The following is a 24,872-nucleotide window of genomic DNA, read 5'->3' as shown; positions in this document are numbered from 1 at the left end:
CGTGTTACGCGGAGGCGGGCGTCGTCGTGGCGTCGGAGCGGGTGTCCCCTTCAAGGGGACGCCAAGTGGGACGCGACGACGCCACGATGAGCGACGAATGGGACGACCGTGGGCTATCGTCACACGGTGGTCACCCGGTCGACCTCTACGTATCGCACAGAACTGTCGCTGTGTCAGCAAATCACTTCTTTTCCGTCGATGATCGCCGTTTCCGAGGAGATGCTCTTCAGCCGGTGCTGCGATATCGACCGGTTCGCCCGTTGCCTGCAGATCCGCCAGATCACGAAGCAAATCACGCCGAGGATCGTGACGATGGCGAGGATACCGAGGCCCAGGTGCAGCGGGGGTAATTGCATGAGGATAGAGCAATGGGTCAGGGCTTCGTCGTAGCCTGATGGACAATGGGAGACTCCGTCGCACCACAGGGACGCGTCTATGCACGCGTCTAGCTCTGGACATCGCTGTTCGCAGTCCCGTGGCATCTGCAGCCCTGCGGTGGATGTTACCGATGGCCTGGCAGAGACATAAAAAAATAGGATATTTATTCGTTGTTAAAGAATTGCATTTTGCGATTGTCTATAGAGGGAACCGTTTTTAGAATTATACTATTTAACTTCGAACTTTTCAACCGTGTTTCACAGCACCAATGGTGCAATTGCGATAAGAGCACAGGCCTCGAGATCCTTATGGCTGACTCTAGAGACTCCCTGTACGCGTTTACCAGCGAAATCGTAAGAATGGTGTTTGAATGGTTGCTCAGGGAAGTGGAGATCTTCGTTGCACTTGCCTAAATGGGATTCTGGTGTTAGGAGAGAGGAGAAAGAGTTCCTAACACTGTTCCAAGTGCAGTTTTGGAACAAACAAAACAACGTTTTAGAGGTTTCTAAGGGAGCTAAGCCCAAGCTTACCCGAATGAAACTTTAGAAGTATATTAGGGGAGGAGCTTTGGAAGAATTCTTTCACGCCTTTCTCAAAGTGGAATCGGTTCTATTTTTCTTTTATCGTTTTTTTCGGGTAGGATTCCAGAAATAGTGCTTTGGGATTGAGAGGCGAAGCGAGCATTCCTTGACACAGTTCTCTACTCTGGTGAATTGAGAGTAAGGCTCTATACAGCATGGAACAAATTATAGTTTGCGTTCTTCATTCAGGAATCTAAATTGAATTGGACGAAGGGAAATAACCAATGTGTTCTCGCTATTAACGCTGAAAGTACCAGACCAGTTAAAATGGCTGGTTTTAAATATTTGCTCTTTATAATTACTAGAAATACTAATACTATCGACTTAAAGGATCCCACGAAAGACAATCTGAAGCAGGAAACGAGGCAGACATTTTCATTCACCTTCTAGTAAGCTCTAACCAGGTAACCGTGTACGTGTCCGGTTCCTTGATGATAAACTCGACGACTACAGTCCTGACGGGGTCCTGACCCGGAGCTAAGATCATGGCATTGCTACTGACGGCCCAGCCGTCACTGAAAATCTCCACCACATGGTGCCTGGACTCCGCAGGTGGTTTGGGGCATACCGACACGTGGATCTGCCCACCCGTGTGCACCACGATTCGATTCTTCGTCGAGCACTTGCTCGTGTTCGACATTATTGTGCCATGCATTTTCACGTAGAGATATTGATTAGGACCTGGGTCGATCAGCCACGGATGCTTTTCGCAGTTTTTCTGAAAATAATCCAATGAAACGCATCAGACTTAAATTCTAGCAAATTTAAAGTGGAAATTAAAAAAATACTTATAACATTACGTAGAAAGATCGTAGATTAAAATCACAAAAAATAAACGTTTCGATATTTTATACCTGTACACAAGAACGGGGTCAAAGATAATCTTCGATGTTACTTAAACGTTACTGTTATGCCATCTATTGTCGCGTACTATAAAGTACTACAGAATGGTGCTCTCGCTAGGTAACTCAAACACAGTGCAGTCACGAAACATTGCGACGATTACTGCGTTTATACGTAGAAACTGTCAAACCGTGTTTATTATAATTGAGAATTTCCTCCGAGATAGCAATCAATCTAACCTTTCGCGTATCCAAGATTTATCCAGGGTTATGGAAATCTCACCTCATCTTCGTCTATAATAGGCGCCTTATACTTGATTTCCCCTGACGGTCCCCTCATTCTACGTTTCTGCATGCAGGGGCTGACTTTTATAAAGCCCCAGGTGCCCTCGAAGAACAGGTTGTTATAGTCGTCCAACGAGTCCATAGACGTGACGGTGAAGTGTACCTCGACGATGTTAGACGTTGACTTGACGTTCATTGGCAGAGATCGATTAGAGCAGAGACAGTCCCGTTGGACCGGCGGTACGTTCGGCCATGGAAGATCCAGCACCTGTGGATATCAACGCTGATTCGGTCCTCGGTGTCGCTCGCCAATTAATTAGTCGACAGATTATTATAATTACTCAGCCGGGCAAATAAACGTGACACGGTACGGAGAGCATTAGCGGTCCTAATTGCGCTTTAAATTCGCGGACGCGAGGCTCGTCATAAATTCCAGAATCGATAACGAACTCTATCGGACGGCGGTGGTGGTACGGTTACACTTCTCGATCGGAATTTCAGATTTATTCGGTCACGTGAACGCACGCTCGCTTTGCCTCGATTTTGGCGCCCTCTCCCGCGATCATCGTTTACGCGGTGAATTTCTGATAAAGTTTTAATGAAAACGCGGCATCGTTAATTACAAATCTGCCATAGCTACGATCGATAGCGGTTCTTTCGATCGGTAAAGTTTAAATTAAAATCGTTGCTCATTCGCGATAAGGTAGGTTCGAGTCCTTGGCTTTTTCACCCGAGTCCGCAGTTTCTCGCGAATCCGCGATTGAATCGGTAAATCACCGTTTTATTATTCCCACGATTTACGGGCACGTCGAAGGATCGTTTGACGGGCATATTTCGGTTTAAACGAAGCTCGCGGAATTCCGCGAATACAGAGGGAGAAATGGAAATCTTTGGTCCGTGAATTTTATCAATTCCGATCCCGTGATTAATTTTTGAACAAAGCTGTATCCCGGTATGTACCGTTCGCGATTATTCGACAACAACGGGGTTCCAGCATTACTCGAGGGGGGTCGCGCAGTTGTTCGTCGAGTTAACAACTGTATTCACGAAAGATGAATGGGTCCTCTAGTGCTCTCGTGTTGTGAAAATATAAAATGGAGCAATGCCTATTCAAAGTTCGTTCGAAGATTAATTGGAACACGCGACTCTGGCACGTTATTATACGCGGAGAGAAGAGGAAGAATTCGAAAGGGTACGTTTGAGCAAGCAAATTATAAAAATTACAATACCATTGAAACCGGGGACAATGTTAATAACCGTAGAGGTTGTGAATTGATCAAAAGGATTGATACGTAAATAAAGTTGTTTTCGCTCAAAGTTCATTCGCGTCGCTAACACCAGAGAATATGGATAGATTTCAGAACGCGCGATACAATGCGCGTACTCGGTGTCCTTTTCCGCGAAGCAAACCAACCAGCCACTTGTATTAATTTACGCTAGAGAGCGCTAGAAGCTTCGGCAGATTCCACGGGTTGTCGAACCAGACTCACCTTCACCGAGAAGTTCTCTGAACCGACGCACAGCAGCCGATTGAAGTCTGGACTGGAGACGCTGCGGCATGTCCGGTTTCCGTTCAATAGCTTGTTGAACCGCAGTTTCACGATCTCGTCGTGCTCGCCCTCGAATCGGTACACGCAACTGGAAAATCCGTTCAGCCTGCACTCGCGTCGCTTAATCGAATTTATATGGCCGGTCGGTTACGTAAAGGAATCTCTTTACCGATCGATAGCTCGACCGAGAGATTTACAAGGAAACCGGTCGGCCAGCGACGCTTCTCGTTCGTTAATCCAAATCAATCTCGACTTGGTAATAGTCGAATTCTTCTCAGCGTTAACTATTACATCGTAAGGTATTCCTTTATTTCATATTAAATTCCGCGATATTACGAATTTCACGGAACGCTTTTGCATACGTATTTTCGAGTACGCGGTTCTTTAAAGAGATTAAAAGAGAGGAAAATCGATTCTTTCTTATCCAGATTTGTTAAAGTCTCCCTTAATAGGATTACAACTGACTTATTGTATTTATTACTTAGCAAAGGAAGATTACGAGCAGGATTTTGTTAAAAAGGGCAACGAGAAGAACCCTCGATAGCCATCACTGAGATGCGAGAGCGTCGACCAATAGCAGCACTGGAAGCAGCAGTCACGTGACTGATCACGCATGCGCTGTTGCAAACATTGATGTCTGAATTGTTGGGGCGACTACTATGCATCCCTTGCTCCCTCATCCGGGACGTAGCGCAATTATGATTACGAACAAAGCAAACAAGCATCCAGGACGGTTTGTTACACGCGAAACTCTGGCAATGGAATCCTGTTTGAACGGCAAACACGAAAAACCAGGCTGCGTTTATCGACGGTAACGACCGACCCAATCCAAGTCTGCCTGCGACGGCAGGGGTCGCGTGAAAAGAGAAAGGCCCGACTGCGAACGCGTAAAGTCCATTTTATGGCCTCATAAAGCACGTCGTCCGGCTTAATAGTCGGAACTTTCGTCGGGGTGGGATCGACGGACGGTAACGAATCGGCGAGTCCTTCCGAGACAAGTTCCAGAATTCGCCATTCGCGGCGCTTTGCTCTCGGTTTCAACTTCCTTTCGGAAGGTCTCGTTGATCGCGCAGGTTAGGGGAGCCTGGCAAGTTGGACGGGCAAATAGTAGGAAATTTGTAATAGGGGAAAGGTCGGTCAAGAACCTTTGGATTTATTCTGGAGGGTGCGAATACTCGGAAGGAGAAATTGGAGAGAATAAATTCTACAAATTTCCTAGGATCGAAGGTACCTATTTTTCTACTCCGTTAAAAATCTTTTAATTTTCGAAAACATTCGAAATACCTATAAGATTATCGGGCTGTTATTTCGTGAGAATATTTTTCACGTTTTATAGAATTATTTAAACTGATTTGCGATGATATTTTCAGCCTCGGACAGGAGTTGGGAAAAGTTGGATTTTATGAAAAGGCGACGCATCGTGTCGACACTGTCGAAGGTCTTGGAGGAGAAAAAGGAGACTCTTCCTCTTCCTCTTTTTTTCACCCTCGATCCCGAAGGGGGTCGAGGAACTTCGCGATAGACGGTGAGAAGGGAAACTTTAAAAAAAAAGAGAAGAGCGAGAGAGAGATAGATAGAGAGGGAAGAAAAAGGCGCGCACACTTTCGTCGCGATGCACAAAGGGACTATTTACGGCCGGCTATCGCTTTTGCAGGTGGAACAAAGAGGCGAGCTGCTGACGCGCATCTCATTCGAAATCGCGGAATCGTTTGCGCGTAAAAGGCGCACCGTTCAAGCCGGATGCGGCCGGCGGAAAGAGAAAGAGTTTGTCCTCGTTAGGTCGCGCCGCCATTTTCTTCGAGCCGCCGTTTAAATGGACAGATCGCCGGTTGAAACACCGCCCACGCCTTCTTTCCTTCATTCCGAACCGTCTTCGCGTTGAATTTCAATAGATTTCACTGGTAATTCTTTTTTATTCAAATTCCTTTGTCCGGATTTATAGATTTATCCTTTTTCAAAGTTCATAGTATCTTTTAGGAGTTTTCGCTCATTTGCGGTTTGGAGAAATAAAGGCAGTTGGAATTGGAACTAGATTTGGTTATTTATCTAGTTCTATCTAAATTACTAGATTAGGTTTGCTCGTTTATTCGAAACAGTCTTCTCGTTGAATTTCAATAGATTTCACTGGTAATTCTTTTTATCCAAATTACGCGAATGCTTTGTCTGGATTTACAGATTTATTATTTTTGGAAGTTCCTAGTATTTTTTAGAAGCTTTCTCTCATTTCTAATTTGGAAAAATAAAGACAATTGGAATTGGAACTAGATTTAGTTATTTATCTAGTTTTATCTAAATTACTAAATTAAATTTGATATGATTTCGTAACCAGTCTTTGAAATTTATGCAAAGTTTCGACACTGAGAAGATTGCAAACCCCATAGTCGGTTTCAAACATCAAAAACTGTTCTTGGATAACTTAACATCTTCGGTGCGACGTTCTCTTTCGCACAACACGTGTTTTATAAAGGAGTATTAGCATCTTCGATGATTTATAATCGCACAAATAATTATCTAAAAGCTATTAAACACCCGTTCTTCAAGATTTTGAGATTTTAAAGATTTTCTCGCCTGTTTTGTACGTATTTCCTATTTCTCGTCCGACAATTCGTTCTTATAAAATCTCCACCGTTCGCGTAAAGACAACAATGTAGAGATAAGAGGTACACGGGGGATGAAAGTGCCTAGGGCGAGGTAAATCCTCGCCTCGGCTATGGCGAAAGCTCGGTGGTCCGATCCTCTCTCTCTACCGTAGCCTTAAGGACATTACGGTATCGAGAAAGCGTCTCGAACAATGGCTAAGCGACGAGAAAGTGGACTCACCTCATATTTTTCGCGCCTCCGCGGCCGTAAAGGAAAATATCGCGAGGTGCCTGGAATCTACGATCGGGGTAATGATCCCGGTTGCGGCTGTAGAAGATCCTGGAACAGGGCCCGCTCCCGTAAGGATCCCCGTCCTGGTGCAGATCCACGAACTCGTACAGCGCGCGGAAATTCACTGGCCTGTAGATCGCAGACAAATATTTCGTGAGTAATACAAATTTCAAACATTTTTATACCGCAAATAGACGTCAATTCACACCCAGTTAGGAAAAAAATTGAATTTATTCACGAAACGTTTCAAATTTTAAAATAAAAAAGGGTGGGAAGGGATTCTGCAGATAAAAATAGATAGAAAAGACAGAATAACATTTTCCCGTTCGAAGCTTCGTTTTGCAGGAAATCGAGGTCAAAAACTCGTAGATTTCGCGCGCAAACGACTTACCCCGGAAAATGCAAACGAGATTTTCTCCGAAACGGGGCCCCGTACATAAAATCTCTATTCTTCATTTTCCACTTAGTTTTACCCATACAATAACCTCCATCCCCCAAACTCGAGAAATATTCGAAATTAACGAAGAGGCAGGACTTTATGGAGCAAAGCGTCTACGTTCGGTGTTATCCTTGCTCTTTTTATTCTAATCGCTGTCGGAGAAGGTTGTTGCGTCGTGGACTGGGGAGAATACCCCGATGATCGCCGCGGGGATGGTAAAAATACCGGCGCGCTAAAAATACGGGATTATTCATCGAATCGCGTAACAGGGCATCAACGTTCGATACCATCCGGGGTAATTATCCCCGGCAGGTTGTCGACGTCTGTCGCTTACCGTGGCACGTCGCAAAGGGGGTTATTTACATTTTATTTTTCACCGGCAGCGGACACGGGTGCCGCGTGTTGGAGCGTGATAGCCGTGCGGAACGCGGATGCGTCGCACGGTCTAGTTAATCCTTTCCGCATGAAGCGGCCCTCCCTTTCCCCGGGCTTTATTAACCCGTTAAACGGGGCAATTTCTTGATCGTCACCGCCCCCCTTGTGCGGCCGATTAAAAAATCACCCGTCCACGTACGCCAGCCTCCCGCCGTTCCTTCTTTTTTATCCGGTCGCGCTCGATTTAATTGAACCTCCTATAATGGCCTGTCGGAAAGGGACCTTCAACCATGCGTTCGCAAAGGGCCAAGGGACGGAAAGTTGCTCTCGAGGAATTATCTTTACTCCTCGTCTTCTCTTCCTGGCTGCCTTCCATATTTCCGCCTTTCATTCCTCCACGCGGAATTTCCGCTTGATCTCCAGTCTAAATTTCAATCGTTTCATCGTCCTCTTCTTTTTCTCCTTTCGATCATCCGACGTGAATCGATTTTTCGAAACGCGATAATACTCGTGTCTACGAGGAAGAAATTATTCGAAATTTCCTCCTTTCTTTTTTCACGCGCAATTTCCGCTTGATCTTCGGTCTAAATTTCCGCCGTTTCACTGGATGATACTCGCGATAATTCGGTTACGATAATGCTCGTAGTTTGCGAGGAAGAAATTACCGAATTAGTTGGAGAAATTGAGAATCGATGGGTGGAGGATGCATCGAATTTATGGAAATTCTTCCGCTCTCGGGGATTTTGGTTGGAGAGTTGGCGTTTGGTTGGAAAGGTAATTGACCGGGGGTGGAGAGAGTGGCAGGACGAAGTCGGGATTTGGAGAAGAAAAAGCTCGGTCACGGGACGGAATCCCGGCGTCCCGGTGACTTCCGGCGGGACGGTCGGGGGCAGGAAAAATCGCTTCTTATAAATAACTGATATTGGGGTAGCCGAGGCGGAGAAACGGAAGAGAGGGGGTGGACCGTGAAGGGGGTTGCTAGCGAGAACGTGCAAGTGCGGCAGATATTGCGCTGCGTCGCCATAAAACCTCCGCATTCCTCGCGTGTAACGTTCTGTATCGATTCCGCGGGCCCGGTGTCACGGGCAAATTTCGTCTGAATTTATATTCAAAGCTTTCCACCCCTGGAGCCAGCCGAGGGGGTGGAAAAAAGGCAGCCGGGCCGGGGAAGTGGCGCGAGATCTCGCGATACCGGAACTCCAGCCTGTGATTTCGCGCGAAAGCGCCGTGTCTCCGAGCTTCCTTCGTTTCCAGTCCCGACTTTAATTCGCTTCGCCAACTTTCCGCCCCTTTGACTCAAGTTCGGTCTCCTTAAACGCCGGCCGATTGAAAGCCAGTGAAAACCCGAGTTTCACCGGGTTAAGGGCTGGGAAAAAACGACCCCTCGCACCCTTTGATCCTTTTCACCTCGTTTACCCTCGATAATCTTCGCTCCTTCACCGGACAAATTACAACGGAGAATTTTCCTTCCGTTGTACACCGCGTTTCAAAACTCACGCGTATCGATTTCGAAGAAATAACCTTTTCTTCTCCGTGCTTCCGTTTTCGAGACGCATTCGAGATCTTTCGGTATAGCAATGGTATTCGCGTTAATAAATATACGTTAGGTTACGTTCCGTGTTTGGGTTAGGCTTTAGAAGGAATCAACGATACAGGCGCGTTCAAAAGTAGCTAAGTAATTTAACAAATACAGAAGCGTCGAAACTTCGATGCAATGGACCTCGAGATTTTCGAAGCGATCTCCCGACAAAACGGATATCCGAAAGAAAAAACGTTATTCTTTCGATCCGCGGGTCTTTTCCAAGTAAAGTCGTTAGTCAGACGCGGTATAAGGTGCCCCTTACGGTGTGCAACCAGCCCGTACACTTAAATAGCTAAACGAGCCGCGGTCGGAGCGCCGATCACTCGAAATGATCTCGCGAGAGCCCCGGTGAAAAGTCGGGGCCAATAAAAGCTCGTTTCCCGCGGATGATATTTCCCGTGAAATCTCTTTACATCGCCGCTCGAGAGAAAACATAATACGCGGCCTGTGTCGATCGATAGCGCTCACGTGAAACAACGGCGAACAAAACGGCACGCGGCCTGTAATTGAAACGGAAACCGCGTTTTTTTCCCCTCTTTCCCGCTCTTTGTCCGATCCCACCTCTTTTCATCTTCCTTTCTTTTTTCCCTCTTCGTTCCTTTTTTTTTTTCCCCTCTCTCTGCCCGCTTCGAGCAATCGAGTTACACTCGCCTGAGTGCCGTCGACTCGACCATCCGCATCTCGATGGTCAGGCTGCTGCCGCTGGAAACGAAACTCTCTCCGAGGGAACAGGGGCGGCTGGTGTTCTGCAGGATCGCGTGGTCGCAGGTCCTAGGCAGCCTGTCCTTGCAGTATCGCGCCAGAAGGGTCGTGTTCCCGGCCGGACGAGCCGCGAGAGGGTGCGCCGGCGCTGCCGACCTGTCTCCGTGCTGCTGCTCCTTCTCGCTGTTGTCCTTGCTGTTTACACGTTCCAACGATTAGAAACCATCGAGATATATTCGAGTAAGAGAGGTTTGCTGCGTGTAATTTAGGTTTGAAGGTGCGTGACGCGTCCCCGAGAACTTTGCGGGTGCCTTCGGGGTCTCTAGAGTTTCTTTGATTTTTATTTCACACTTCGAAGGCTGCCGGATCGTTAAAAATTCGCGTAAAGAAAGGCGAATGTACGAGGATGGGAATCGCTGGGAGTAGATTCGCTGGGAATCTACGGTGTTCGCGTAAATCGGGAAGGAGTACAATGCCTGACAAATGGCCGAGCTATTCTACTACAAGGAACGGAATTGGGTATCTGTTCCTTCTCAGTGGATGGGAATCGCGACGAATGATCTAAAAATAAATAAATTAAAGAAAAATCTTCGATTTTGACTAACTAAGCAAGAGTGTAATGGTTAAACACCGAATATTCCAAGCGGAGGATAGGAATTGCGAATTGGAAGTAACGGAAAACTGCGTTACTTAAAATGTCTGATCAACGGTCGACCGATTCCACTTAAAGTAACGAAATAGGCTATTAGTACCTTCTTTGCGTACGGGAATCGCTGCAAACGATTAAAAAATAAATAAACCAAAGAAAACCCTTCGATTCGAGGTAACGAGAAAAAGCGTATTGGTTTCGTCGCGACAGCCGAAAGTGTTAAATACCCCGAATGTCCCAGACGGAGGATCGAAATTGCAAAGTTCCGGGAACGCGCGAGAGTTCGGTTCGTAAATCATCCAGAAATTCCCCGGCCAAAGGACAAGCTCGCGGAAACCTCTTTACACACCCCAGACCTCCGCCAAACTCTCGACCAAGTAAAACCAAACTGCACCAGGCAAGAAGATCCGACAGCAGCATCGCGTAACAAGAAAGCAAACTCGGCTAAACAGAAGCAAACACGGGAATCGTGCAATCCAGGCGTTGATCGTCCAGTTATATAGAAACAGAGCGCAGACTCAGCGCGGTCTGTAGCAGAGCTCGCGAATTCCGCTCGGCCAGGGTTAATTCGGCAATCTTGCCCTCGCGTACACTCCGTCGAAGAAGTTGAACCAGACCGTGCAGGATCCGTCGGAGTTCGACTGCATCGGCCTGAAATTCGCGGGAATTCGCGGAAACCCGAGGAAACGAGAGCTCTGAACCGCGGTAGGGACTCGGCGAAAGCACACCTAGGCTTTAACACGGTGTACAATGCAGAATGTTGCACGAGATTCGGAATATTCCTTCGTCAATACCACTCGCTATTTTGAATTCTAACGCGATGCACTTCTTCCGGTGCATCTGCTATGTAGATCCTGCGCAATTTCTCGTCGCGGAACAGGATTCGTCGTTGCCTCTGATTTCTAACCTGCTCGTTGTGATAAATATTCCAGGACAGGGAATCGGATTAGTTTGAGAGAAGCTGTTCCCGAGTAGTTGATAGTTAACGAAGTTTTATAAAGACGCGTCGAGGAGAGAGATTCGCTGTTGCCGATTTCGGTCCAGGATCCTGCTTAATCGCTTCCTGTACTTTAACGAGTTTGGTTGGTGACGAACATTTTGGCCCAGACACGATTATTACGAGCCAGGGTCGCGTATAGTCGGGTCAAACGTAAACGTAACGAGAAAAGCTCGCAGAATGATTTTTGGCCAGTTAGGATTGGAGTTTACTTCCTCAACGTAGTATCGCGTAAAACTGACTATATCACAGGTATTTACATTTTGGATCTTGTTGCGACTGTTTTGAGTTTCGTTAGGTATCTTTCTCCTAAAGCTACCCACTTTTCTTTTTTCCCTTCCTCTGCGTGTGATCGCGACGAGATAAAGACGAATGTTAGGACCTGCTAGGTCGCCTTGAGTCCATTAGCAGGTCCAGGACGAAACCATCATCGTCCCTCCCTTTTTCTTTCGTCCCTAACAGCAAACCTGAAGATACCTAGCTCCCACGGATTCAAATCACCTTGAGGAAGACCCCCTAGAACCCAAACCTGACCAAAACTCCGCAAAACACTACCCGTTAGAATTAAAGACTTCCTCGGCCCAAAACCCGAACGGAAATTCGCGAACTCTACAACGACGAGGCAAGAATGATGAATGAAGGACGGTTAACCGACCAGGCCAGGTCGTAGCACTCTGACAGCGGCATCATCTCGCCGTCCCACACCATAAGGGTGGTGGAGCAGTCTTCCTCGCTGGTGGACAGGCTGGTGCCCACGTGGAACTTGAGGATGGACAACCAGACACGGAACTGCGGTTGCGGTGGCCTCGGCGCAGGCCTCCTCCACACGGTGCCAGGCCTCTGCTCGGGGAATTTCGGCAAAGGACGTGGCGGCGTCGGGCTGGGCAACAGTGGACCAGCTCCTCTCAGATGGTACAGGCACGTGCTGTTCCTTGGCAAGGAGTGCCGCGGAGACGCCAACACTCCTCCTCCGCTACCTTGCAGCCAGAACTCGCAGTGCTTGTCCTTCGCGTACGTCAGCGAATCCACGTCCACGAACTTCACCTGCAACCACAGTTTATTCCGGTTTTCTCTTTGGCCATTCGAGTAACAGGTTTCTGGCCGCTTGCTCCGTTTCAGGTTTCCGTGTCGCTTTCTTGGCTGAACGTTTGGTTATGTATTTACTCGCGTGTACTTTGGGAATAGCGAGAGGGTTGATGTATTAACACATTGCTGACAGGTCAATAAATATTAAAATAATTTGTAATATAAATTATTGTAATATTATATTAATTTATATTATTTATATAAAATAATAAATAATAGAAATCGGTAAACTCGTGATCCCGTTTTTGTTTCGCGGCAGCTTTGTTCGGTTAGCTAATGTTGTTATGTCTAAAATTGCTATATAAAAGAGGTTTTGAAAGAAATTTTACTTCTGTCAGTAACACGAGATGAACGCTGAGAAAAACAGCCGGTTAATAATGTGTTAACACTAGGTTTACGGGACCAGTGAATTTGACGGATGGGTTTCTTCAATTATACGATATTAACAGATTTAATTAACTTTCATTAAGTCTGTTAAGATTGTAATTGTTTTTAAATTAAACTCGTCTTTCCTTTTTTAAAGAAAAAAAGCTTTCTTTAACCTGTGAATATGATAAATGTCCCTAGAAATAGGTATATAGGAATGGGTGTGTGATCTTAGTTTCATTTAATCTACTTACCTGTAACAACTATTGTATCATACATGTAGTTAATAATGTGGAAATGAACGGGCTGATGTATTAACTCCTTGCCATACATTAACGAGTCTAACTCGTGATGAGAATTTTGAATGAGGCCAAACCTGAATATCACGAGTCCTCGTAATCAGTTAGGCAGCATATAAATATTTCTTTTCACGTTTCAGGTTCCAACACTGTGTCTCCCCTACTTTGGGCCCCTTTCCTGGCCATTCGGAAATACCAGCACAACTTGGGCCCGGATTCTTCCGAGTTAGATGGCGTGGCAAGGGGTTAAGAGCGATAGCAGAGCGAATGGGTGAGTGATCTTACAATTAACGTGGTATCGCGCAATTTCCTCGTGTAAACGTAGCTTTACAAAGGCCTCTGAGAAAGCACAAAGCCCAGATCAATGGAAAAAATCCTGAGCGATGCGTCAGGCCCTTTACGTTATACCACATTTAGTCGAATACCACCCTTTCTTTTCTTTCCTCGATAAAGATTTCTATAACACGCTGTGTCTTTTCGAATTGCTCTACGTATTTGAGATATACGTTCTCCACTGGGATCACACTCTTCCACGATAGTAAAATATTTGCCAACATCACGACGTTCCCTCACAGGGGACTCTAAAAAGCTTGAAAAGTGGAATTTTCAAAATGCGCGAAACAACGAATCGCGCGAAAGTGGAATGTTTCATCTCCGAGGTCCCAGGCTATGGTCCCGAGTATGGCTGCCTCTAGGAGTTTCATTTTGATGGAATGGTGTCATGAAAAAGGCATCGAGAGGAAGAGAGCAGGGTTTTACAGCGTTTCCTTTAAAAGCTTGTTCTTTGCAGTACACGGAAGATTTTCGTTCGGAAGACCGTCGCGAGGAAGAAGCCGGCGAAGAACAAAGGGAAACTCTTTTACGGGAACTTTTACAGCGTCCCATTGAGAGCTACCAATCTCCTATTCTTGGGAATTTATTTTCGGCGATTACTCGTGGCCCGAAGAGCCTCGTTATGACGAAGGAACCGCGGAGGAAGAAGGAAGAATTCATTAGTCACCCTGGAAAGGTTTCATCGCGATGTAAACCGTTAGGAGGAGGAAAGCAAGCGAGGGAAGAAGAGATTCGCCGGTTCTGAATTTCATTACTCACCCCGGAGAAGATTCATCGACGTTAATACCCCTTAACCCGCGGCGAGAGGAGGAAAAAGAAGAAGGGAAAGAGGGAATCGAAGGACGAAGAAGAGACGGAGGAGGCCCTGTTCTAAAATTCATTATCCCGGGTTGGCAGTGGAGGGCCGTGGTAACGATGGCCGCCGAGGACGTCCATTTAAATGCGATCCGTGAACCTAGGTGGCGGCAGGGCGCCACCGTGAAGGTGTAAAGCACGCTGTTCCGGACCCGTGAATGTTTGAACAGAATTACCACGTACTTGCACTTCTAATTGAAAGCCGTGGAGCGAGTGCGGCGGCGTCGGGTGGAGGAACGTGCCGTAAGGAGACGTGGTGAACTCGACGAGGATCTCGGTGCCGCTGCTGGTGGCTTCCGGCACGGGTTCGCCGCCTCCGCAGAATTTCAGGATCACCGGGTCCCGGGTCGTGTAGCCGTCGTACACGGTCACGTAATCCTGTGGGGAGAGATGCAGGTTCCCTCTTGTAATTCTGTTACCACTCGATGCAAGAAAACGGGCAACAAAGGCTCTGACCATTTTCGGGCCTGCAATTTTTAGCTACGCTTCTTTTTTGGTTTTTTGGTACTCGGGTTAATCGCGTTACTAATCATGAAGGTGATCTATGACGTTCTTTGCTTTGGGTTACTGTTGTTAACCCTTTGCGGACGAGAAACGTAGGTAACGATACGTCGAGTGTATGTTAAGCAACTAAGGAGAACGAATAGAGGGAAATTTTTTGGATTAAAATGTGGGTACATCGTCGATGACAATTCTGAAATTATTTTTTGCTATATTCCAAGTAGCTTTCGCTCCAAAAAATTAAAAAATTGCCACTTGTGTTATGACATTCGTCCCCAAAGGGTTAATTAACCCTCAGTCGTCGTTTAATCGGATTTTAAACATCCAACAATTAATATATCAAATTAAATTTACCCAATGATGCGTGGAATGTCGAAGTAAAATAATTTTGTACAATTTCTTATTCATCGTTGTAAAAATACCTTAATAGCAGAAGGTCTTCGAATTTTTCTGTAACGAAAAGATCGTCGAGTGCAAAGGATCCTTAATTCCGAGGATAGGATACCTTGACTTTTAACCCTTTGTACTCGAGAGCAGACCCTTAGTTACCGTTTAATTAAATTTCAGAAATCGACGTTGATCGATACATCGAATCTTAAACAAACGTCGAAGTAAAATAACTCTATTTACGAATTAGGTTCGTTTCAGGGCTTTTAAGTTAGTATATCTGAAAGGATGGTAATTAACTCTCTGTACTCCAAATTAAAGCGTGTTTTACATTAAAGCTATTTTAAAAAGAAAGGTGTTTCGAATTATCTTTTCTCTTCGCAAACGGAATTTTTAATTTCAAAATGTCCCGCGTCTTTTTAAATCGTACTCGTTTCCTTTTTCTACCCCGGAACGCGTCGAATATCCCGTTCTACCAATTCCGGAATTAATTTCACCCGTCGGAAGGAAATTTATTCCCGCTAGACGAGCTTTAAATATAAATTTTCGCGAAAATAATTAACGAAACGCTTCGTTTGGGATGTACGATGTCGAACGGGCTGAAATACGTCCGTAAACTTTCGCGCGTTTCGATGGCATTGGCCAGGATCCTCGCATTATCTTCCTTATCTAGCCTGGCCCCATAGTCTGCCAATAAATTCTGCTTATCAACTTAGACCACACGGCGTTCCCTTCATCCCCGATTCGAATTTAGTTACTCTCCTCTGCGGATCGATAGATTCGCCAAAGGGCCGGTGATTTAAGAAGCACACCCGCCGGAATTACCATCTGCGAGCAAACGCTGTTCGGCCTCTCGTTCATGATATTTCCAACGAGTTTATCTCGATCCGTGCTGTCGGAATTATTCAAGGAGAATGACACGCGATATAGCGATATATTCAGTGATAGATTCAATGATATAGCAACGAGGTGTATAAACTTTATTCGAGATGAAATAATTTACTAACGCGAAGACCGCAGTTGCGGTGTTTAAAACTTTAGCGTCCTATTGCTGGAAGACGACTGACATAAAAAATAGCAGGTCCTTTTAAACTAGAGTCCCGAAGGTCCTTGGGGCCTGAAAGGTCCTCTGTCAGCCCTGATGCCATCGTTGCACGACCTACGACCGATTTAGAATACGTGGAATTTCTGCGAAAATTTCGATACGTACCTGGACCACGTCGCAGTCCTTCCAGAGGCGAAGTTCACGTGGCGATGACTCGACCTGGGTCGCTGGCCTCGATCTTATGGCAACCAGTTGGCCCCGGGGCTGTCTCACCGAGATTAACGCGTGCTTCCCCGGCGGCACGTCGTGCTGTCTCACCTGTATCACATCATTCACATCGAGTTTTCACTTGGTCGATATTTTACTTAACACTGGATTCCAGTAGAGTAGAAATCGAATTGCGATATTCTTAAATGAGGTATGATGTAAATGTTTGACAGAGACGAGAGTCTGAGGGGTTAATTAGAGGGCAGGATTAGGTTCCATTATTTTCTCGAGATACAGGCAGCTTTTAGAGATAAATTAGACAGGGTGAATCAGTGTAATTAACTAAATGACAGGTTTTAATCTATTAATTAAGAATTCTCCATTCGACGTTGTCTCTATGATCATCTGCCATCGCGATTTTCCTTTGAAATATTTAATAATTGATGATACATGTCGAAGCTTGTTAAAATGAAATATCTCTTGTCATTTTTTAATCATTCTGAGAGGTCATTTCAAATTGTCAGATACTAAATATTCATAAAATCATAGAGATTTATTATACCCACCTTTTTCCTCGTTCACAAAAAAAAAAAAGAGGAAAAACAGAGGAGAAATGTATGGATCTCTGGGCGAGAACAGTATATTTATTAACCGAGTGAATTATGTTCAGAGCAGGGTAGTAAATCCAATTATTTCCCGATCAGAGCACTCCCAGGATTGTGCATTTTCGATCGAACGATTCCGGCAGAAACATAAACGTTTGCACGCCGTTGTGCACGATATCTTAACATTTTTACGATACGCCAACGTGGAATATAGTTTCGTGGCACCGTCTACGGAACACCCTCTGGGTGCCATTTAACGTCGGCCGGCCCTGTTCCTCCCATTTAAAGTTTAACCGGTCTCTTTAGCACGTATCCCAGAGAACGCGATATCCTTCGTTATACAGCAGGAAGTCTCCGGTTCCGACTGCCGTCGAAATCGTACCAGGACAAGAGCAACTTCCGGCTGGAGTGGCTCGACGAAATTTCAGCCCCGGTATCGAAGTGTATTTAGCGAGAAAGTCGGCTTAGTTGGCCAAACGGAGAATAATGGTCCACGGGTTGTGCACCCACGACGTGGCCTCGTAAATTTTCGTCGGAATGCCAAACGTTGTTCTCTCTTCGTTTCGAAAGCGACCCTGCGCATCGACCCGTTCAATTTGCTCGGACCCGTCGCGATTTCGCGGTGAAATACGGCTTCTCGGATTACCGGATACGTTTTGCGTGTCGCTATCAACGTTCTAACAACCCCGCCCCCCTTTTTCCTTCTTGCCCCCGGAGAAACGGACAGCTTTGTTAATATTCATTAGCGGCCCCCCCGTGCCGGGATTCCGGCCAGCGAAGATTCAGATTTTCTTCCCGATTGCTAATTCGGTGCAAATCCGTTGTAAAGGGTGCCCTTTCTAGGTTAGAGGACGTAATTACACTTCGTCTCTGTTTTCGTACTTTTGACGCACTTTTTCTGGATATACAAATTTTACGAACTTTGCGTGGACGGTAGTATTTTAATTGCTATTTGGAGATGCAAATTTCAAAATTGGGCAATGAAAATTTGGAGAAGATAATTTCCGTTTCGGGTGAAATATTAAGAAGGAATTTAATTTTCATCAAAGGATGAACTTAGGGGTAAGTGGGAAAGTAGATATACGCAGTTTACTAACTACTAATGCACAAATTTTCAGGAATTGCATTTGCATTTAAAGACGATTATTTATAGTTTCACGTTACAGATAATAATTCGAAATTACTTTTGAAAATATTTCTCTACCAATGACAAGTATAAATAGGGAATAAAATTCGAAGAAAAAATCGGAAAATCCTTATCCGAGTTTCGATCTCTGATTAATTTCTCGAGAGTCTGACATATTACGCGTTACGCTACTTACACTCCTAGATACTCTCTTTTCTTTCTTCCTATTCTTAGTACGCGACTTATCTTTTTCTCAATCAACGATCATGGACACAATCTTGCGTTATATTTCCATCGATAACGATATTTCTATGTTTTCTATATTTCCAGAGATAAATCTGTTGATACTTGGAGAAACGAACTTTTATTTTCGATTATAGAATTTTTATCTGCTTCTAGGAACTTTATTACGCGTCGTAAATTTCTTCGACAGCGCGTTATACGAGGAGAATTCTACGATGAATTTTCGACGAAGAAAGTTTCCGTCTATAATTTGGATTTTCGGTCGCAGGAGGAAAGCCAGGGAAATTCATGGCGCTTCCGAGGGTTACGTAAACATCAGAAACCGAGCCATTTCGGGCGAAGAAACCACGTCCCTTGGAGCGACCTCTCGCTCTGGCTTCATTCTTCCCACGGACAGCTACATAAATTTTCGAATAACTCGGTAAGAAAGCCGGTCGCCGGAATCGTCGCGGCGGTCCGTTCGCCGACAATTTATGATCCCGTGTTCGAGCTCCGCGGCTAAGTAACAAACTCACCAGGGTTCGAGCACTCGTGCGAACAATTTTCCAACTCGATACAAAGTATCGCGGGAAAGGAAATAGAAACGGTGAAACGGCGAGCATCATCCGGCTTAACCGTCCAGGAGAGAAAGAATCCACCGACTAGCCTTATATAACCCCATACGGGGCTATGAAATTGCCGAGTCTAGAGCTTTCGTCCGTTCATCTAATAATTCTCCAGGGGGGACGATTCCCCGATCCGGGGAGAAATATTACGTAGAGTAAAAAGATAATGGACCGGCGAGGAACTTCTTGCGCGGATTTCCTTAGGACGAGAAGCATTTCCCGTGAAATCATTTTTCGAGACCGCCTCGCCCGTCGAGCAGGCAATCTTTAATGGATTTCTCGAGAAACGATTTTTCGATACGAAATATAAGACGAGGAAAAAAGGTTTATTCAAAGCGAGGAATCTTCCTTATCGACCGTAGCCACGAAAGAACTTCCGGAAGAACTCCATTGGGAATGCTAAAAGGGATAGCAAAATCTTTCCGCATTATTCCACTGTTTCGCGTTTCACGTTGGTTATACGAAAGTTTTTGGTAGGTCGGAAGGTTTTCCGGGGACTTACCACGTAATAGCAGGTGAGATTGCGCGGGTACAATCCGGGAAAGTTGGGCGACTGTAGCCTGCACTTCTTCCGGTCGCAGTCGCTGAATATGCGGGAACAGTAGGTGCCGGATATCAGGTCCCCGAGGTATTGCTCGCTACTTGGTTTCGTCGTGGTCGATGGATGTTCCACCATCTGCACGGGCATCGCCATCGAACTATTCGCGTAGTCGCTCGAGGACGTCGACAGCGTCGGTTCTGTCGACACCGGTGGTCCGGTTGTTTGCGTCACCGCTGTAACAATAATTCCGATTATTCTATCACTTTGTTCTACCACGAAATATTTTCGAAAATTATCTATTCTATTTTCCGTAGAAAAGCAACCATGTTCGATATTCGAATTTAATTAAAGCTTAAATGTTTTTTAAGTGTTTCTCGAGCTATAAATAATTAAATTTGAGTAATTATCGCGTAGTAGACTTAGTCTACTCGATTTTAAAGATTTTTGTGGAAAATAATCGGCTCGATCGGTAGCATTACCGACCGGTCGAGTCGCTCGCGGAACAGGTTGTAAAATACAACAATGGATACCGTTGCTATCAAAATATAGAGACTCTGTAGTGTCGAAATCGAAAGAAAAGAAACGTAGCATAACCAAATCCGTTTCGATTTAATTCCTCGGTCCGGAATTCCTCAAGCGACTCGATAATCTCTAGCATAGAGCCGGAGCCACGTTGTTTTGAGAAGCATCCAGCTTATGCAAAACTCCATCTTGCCTCGCGACAAAAGTTATTAACGTAAGAGCATCAGTCGCGAGACAAACTGGTAAGAAGCGAAAGAAGATCCTCGAGTACATACCAACGAACGGATTCCCATAGCGCACCACGGCGTCGGACTTCCTGATCATCTTGTACGCCATCCGGAAGTCGAAATTGAATCCCGTCTGATCCTTGCTGAGCCTGACAGCTTCAGCGTGATGGAGACCGCCTGGGTCTCGCTGTAGTAAATCGCGGGCCCCACGGACGTTCCGCACCAGAGGCCGCCCACGTCCGGTCGTTGGGCCTCCGAAATCTGCAGCGACCCGTCAGGGCAGCCCTTCGCCGTGAACGACACGAATTTCCCTAGGGTGAAGCTGTCGAACGTCAACTGCAATCCAGAGCGTCAGAGAGCGTCAGTAACGCTGGTCAGAGTTCGCCGACCATCGTGCTACCTTTTTTTCCCTCTTTATTTTCATGATTTTATTTAATTTTTCGTTTATTTCTTTAATCCGATAAATTACCTTTTATTTATTTTATATTTTCATACTATTTTGGTCTATCATCTATCATCTTTTCAAACTATTTTTGTCAGAGTTGGCCAACCACCCTGCTAGTTTATTTTTCCTTTTATTTTCATGATTTTGTTTAATTTTTCGTTTATTCCTTTAATCCGATAAATTACCTTTTATTTATTTAATATTTTCAAATTATTTTGGTGTAACATCTATCATCTTTTCAAACTATTTTCGTCAGAATTGGCCAACGACTGTGCTACCTTTTTTCCCGTTTATTTTCATGATTTTATTCGATTACTTTTTATTTATTTAATCGTTATTTTTCCAAAATATTTTGTTTACTTTTTTATTTATTTTAGTATTATTCCTGTTTCGTTTAATCCGACCGAGTATTACGTTACATTTTTTAAGTGCTCTTTTTTATTTCGTTTAAAACATTATCACAGGACACGGTTTATTTTTCTTCCCTTTTTTGGTATTGGTTTTCTCCTTATTTCCGTTGAATTCGTTTGATCCTTATGTCGGCCATATCGGCGGTCTTCTTATATTTCTTTCACGAGACTTTTCGACTTGGATATTCCACCGGATAGCAATAAAACTAGTTTAGCTGCACCGTTGGGTATACCTGAGAGATACCGATTAGATATCCGTTTGTTTAATGCTTCCAGCGGTGATATTTCCCCTTCGAAACTTGCTGCTTGCATCGTGGATGGTACTACGCTAAATAGTAATGACCGGAAATGGGCCATTTTTATTCGTTCGCTACCATGCGTCGTATATACCGAGTCACGTAAATATCCGTACATTCCCATTACTATCTTCTCTTCTCGGCACGAATTCCAAAATTCCTATCTTCTTTTTAATTTTTCGCGGAAATTACGATTTGAAGATCGAAGATTTTTGTACCGGACGGTACAATCAGATACTGACCAATTATTCTGTGCGATTCGGATTGAATTAAGTGAGATTACAGATCATCTTGTCCAATTTCAGTAGTTTAGCATTAGCATTAATCGTACAGCAGTAAACGATTAATAAAAAATTTAGTTTTACTCGCGTAATTTTACAACTTTCGATCGAGGTGGATATAATAGAGCATCAGAGTCCCGTTATTATCGATTGGTATCGATTAATATCGATAGATCACGCTAGAGTTAGCCGTAGTAACACGTGACAGCGACAACTAACCTCTTTTATTAAACACATTCCTTTAGCGAGTTGAACCTAGGTATTCAACGTTGTTTTAACAATACACGTACAAGCGAGAAATTGAATATAAAAACATGGACGATGCAGAGCCATTTGCATTGCTCGAAACGCAGATCAGCGGAGTACCGAACAGCCGAGTCTCGCCGAGCTTTTCGTCTAATTTCCAGTAACGTGGTGTCGTGGAAAGAACCGACGTCGGGTCAGACTCCTTTGATAAAAACGGTAAACAAGCGCGAAGAGCGGCGAGGAGGGCGGCGAATAAATAAATTTGGCAGCACGTCGAGAAAACTTTCGCTCGGCCGTGTACGTTTCGTTCGAAAGTTTCCCGTGGCCACGGGAACGCTGTTCGGGAACGCTTTACCCGCAAGGCTTTAACTGGCGCAATCCTAGCAATTTGCGTTATTAAAAATTCCACCGTTAATTCTTGCTCCTCTGGCAGCCGCGGTTCCGCCATGTTTTCCCTCGATTCTCTTTCTTCCCGCCTTTATTCTCTCACTTTTCCTTCCTCTCTTTCTCCTCCTTTTTTCTATCGCTTTTCCAGCTTCTTCTTTTTTCTTTTTCCTAACCAAGCTAGTTTCAGCTTCTCCACAGTTGGAAATAAAAACCTTTTCATTTGCCGGCTTTTTTTCCCGTTCGAATTATAACGTGATTTAGCGAGAAGTTTCGTTCCAGGAGAAATGAAAATTTCTTTGTCGGAAATTCGATTGCGAAGGAACGCGCTAGATGCACAGGTTGTTTATTCGATTACTTCGCGTTGCTATACGGGTTGTATGTCGACTCGGGACACGGTTTTAGGTTAGGTTCTTTGTCGCGCGGATAGCGAAAGGGAATTTCGGGAACTTGCCTGCACGATGTCGCCCAGATCGCCACCAGGTGCGCTGAAGGTGAGCTTGCAAATGTAAGGCACCTTATCCTCCTTTGGTCGATGGAGCTCCAGGTCGTAGGTCTTGCCCACGTCTCCATAGTACGTCTTGTTGCACGCTGAAACGCAGAAGAAAACATTTACCCCCTAATCTTTAAAACAACGATTAAAGATTAATCGTTAACCGAGAGATTTGAATATAGCGACCGTCGTTCTCGTCCTCGCCGCCAAATGGCTTCCAAGTTAAAGGAGCAAGTCTCGGTAAACCTTCATTTCTTAAATATCACACGCCTAGGCCTTCCAATAGTATCCCTATCGTCTATGGAAGGGCCTAGTTAGGTAGCTTTATCGATGAGTCCCCAATAAAGCAGGCTCAAAACGAAACGCACTCACTCATACCCCTTTCCTTTCGTTTCGTCTCTTCCAGCATTCAACGCCAAGGGGAGGATAACAATCCCCCCAACAACCTCGTGAGGGAGGAAGAGGACTACCAACACCCCCTTTCCAAATCCTTTCGATTTGAATTTTGCGCGGTAAATCGTTGGCAAGGAAAAGAAAAGAAAAGACAAGACACACGGGGTATTTTGGGGCCAACCTTGAAGGAAGTGGAAAAGTGGGAAACGTCGATAGACTCGTAACCTAGTTCTAACCTGAAAACCTTGGAGCGAAACGAGCGAGAGGCGCTCTTCTCTCTTCTGGCGCGATTATCCGCGACGATGAATCAAAGATGCAAGCTCGATTTAACGCGGTGGACAAAAATCTCCGGCCAAATTCCCGTGTAATCGGTACTGCAGCCCCGATCAAAGGGTTTATCGAGGTCGATTTCGAGGCCGAGCGGGCAGAGAATCGACGGAGGTGCCGGATGAATTATCGATGGCCGCGGGCTGCTTCCTGCTCGATCGTTTCCCTGAGAAAAATTCGATTCGTCCCGGCCCCGGCTATTTCCAGTTAAACGGAGAACACTGGCCCTCGATCAAAGTCTCTCCCGAGGAGGAACCTGTTCTCTCCTAACTCCTCTCTCTCTCTCTCTCTCTTTCTCTTTCCTCGCGTGTATCGATCACGCGTTTATCGAGGGTAATCATCGAGTTAGCCTGGAAAGGCCGCACACGCTTCGATTCGAATAAAACCTTCTCTCGTCGATGGATACCTCGATTCGACGGTGGTTTTTCAAACGTGTCCAATTGCACGTCCAGAGGACGTATCGCCTCGTCATCGGGGCTCTGTTTCACCCGGGGTCTATTTATACGACGGATTAAAGCCGGTGTCTCTAATTGCTTTCATTTGGGTATAATTACGGGATAACACGGCGCATTTATTTTTAAATTACCGACGAACGCCGACGAATTTTAATGGCCACCAGGCGAACGGGCTGGATTTTAACTCGATGAATGGGGCGCACACAAACTGTGATACTTCCGGTGAACTCTGTCGAGCCACGTGTCGGTTAATGGAACAGAGTTTGATTTAATTTTCACCCGCGCACGTTCATAATCACCTGTGCCGTGACAAAACGAGGCGCGATGTTTAACGTATTTACGAATAATAAAATCGGATAAATTCGTTAGCCCCGTAGGCTCGCTCCCCTACGAAATTCTTTCACCGGCCTCCTATCGGCAATTTCAATTTCGTATTCGAGCTTTTCGCCCGAATTATCGACCCGCGAGGTACATTGTAACCTCCAGTGGCATAATATTAATATTGGTATTAACATTTGACAGACTGCTCTCGTCCTGCCGTTCCGGGGCCGCGGCTATGCAAAAACCGTGCATTTATCAGTGCGCTTCGAAACTGTCACGCGAAAGTGGACTAAGTAAAAAATCGAAGGGAAATAACCACGTGCCGTGCCATTAAAGCGAAGTGGGTCAATTTTTGGCGGTAACGAATTCGCGTCGTATTTGAAACGCAAAGTTTGGAGTATTTTCAAATGTACGGTGTTAGGTCAAATTACGACGATTTATTAAAAATTTGATATATAATAATAAAGCGATATTTGCGATTTTAAAGAAATCGAAATTGTCATCCTTCGGGCCTGTAAGCAGGGTCTTCATAATTTTTAGTGACATTTAGTTTCGAGGAACCCTTCGACTTAACGCTTTTCCCCGAAACAAAATAGATCTCGAAATAAATACAGAGCGACAC

The 24,872-nt window shown here is 45.2% G+C and overlaps 1 protein-coding gene across 1 annotated transcript; it reads right to left on the bottom strand.

The window, feature by feature from the left end:
• Positions 1–173: 173 nt before the first annotated feature.
• LOC143221062 (uncharacterized) lies at positions 174–24,222 on the bottom strand. Its single transcript, XM_076446593.1, is given in 16 exon segments — positions 174–513; positions 1,343–1,677; positions 2,085–2,354; positions 3,577–3,724; positions 6,457–6,636; positions 9,555–9,788; positions 11,907–12,295; positions 14,374–14,568; positions 16,289–16,441; positions 19,412–19,683; positions 20,248–20,352; positions 20,355–20,535; positions 22,716–22,852; positions 23,881–23,969; positions 24,061–24,158; positions 24,217–24,222. Coding segments are annotated over 16 exon segments (3,132 nt in total).
• Positions 24,223–24,872: the final 650 nt, after the last annotated feature.

The sequence above is a fragment of the Lasioglossum baleicum genome, unplaced genomic scaffold (assembly GCF_051020765.1).
Source record: "Lasioglossum baleicum unplaced genomic scaffold, iyLasBale1 scaffold1860, whole genome shotgun sequence".
Classification (NCBI taxonomy): Eukaryota; Metazoa; Arthropoda; class Insecta; order Hymenoptera; family Halictidae; genus Lasioglossum; species Lasioglossum baleicum.
This window is presented reverse-complemented; position numbering and strand designations above follow the sequence as displayed.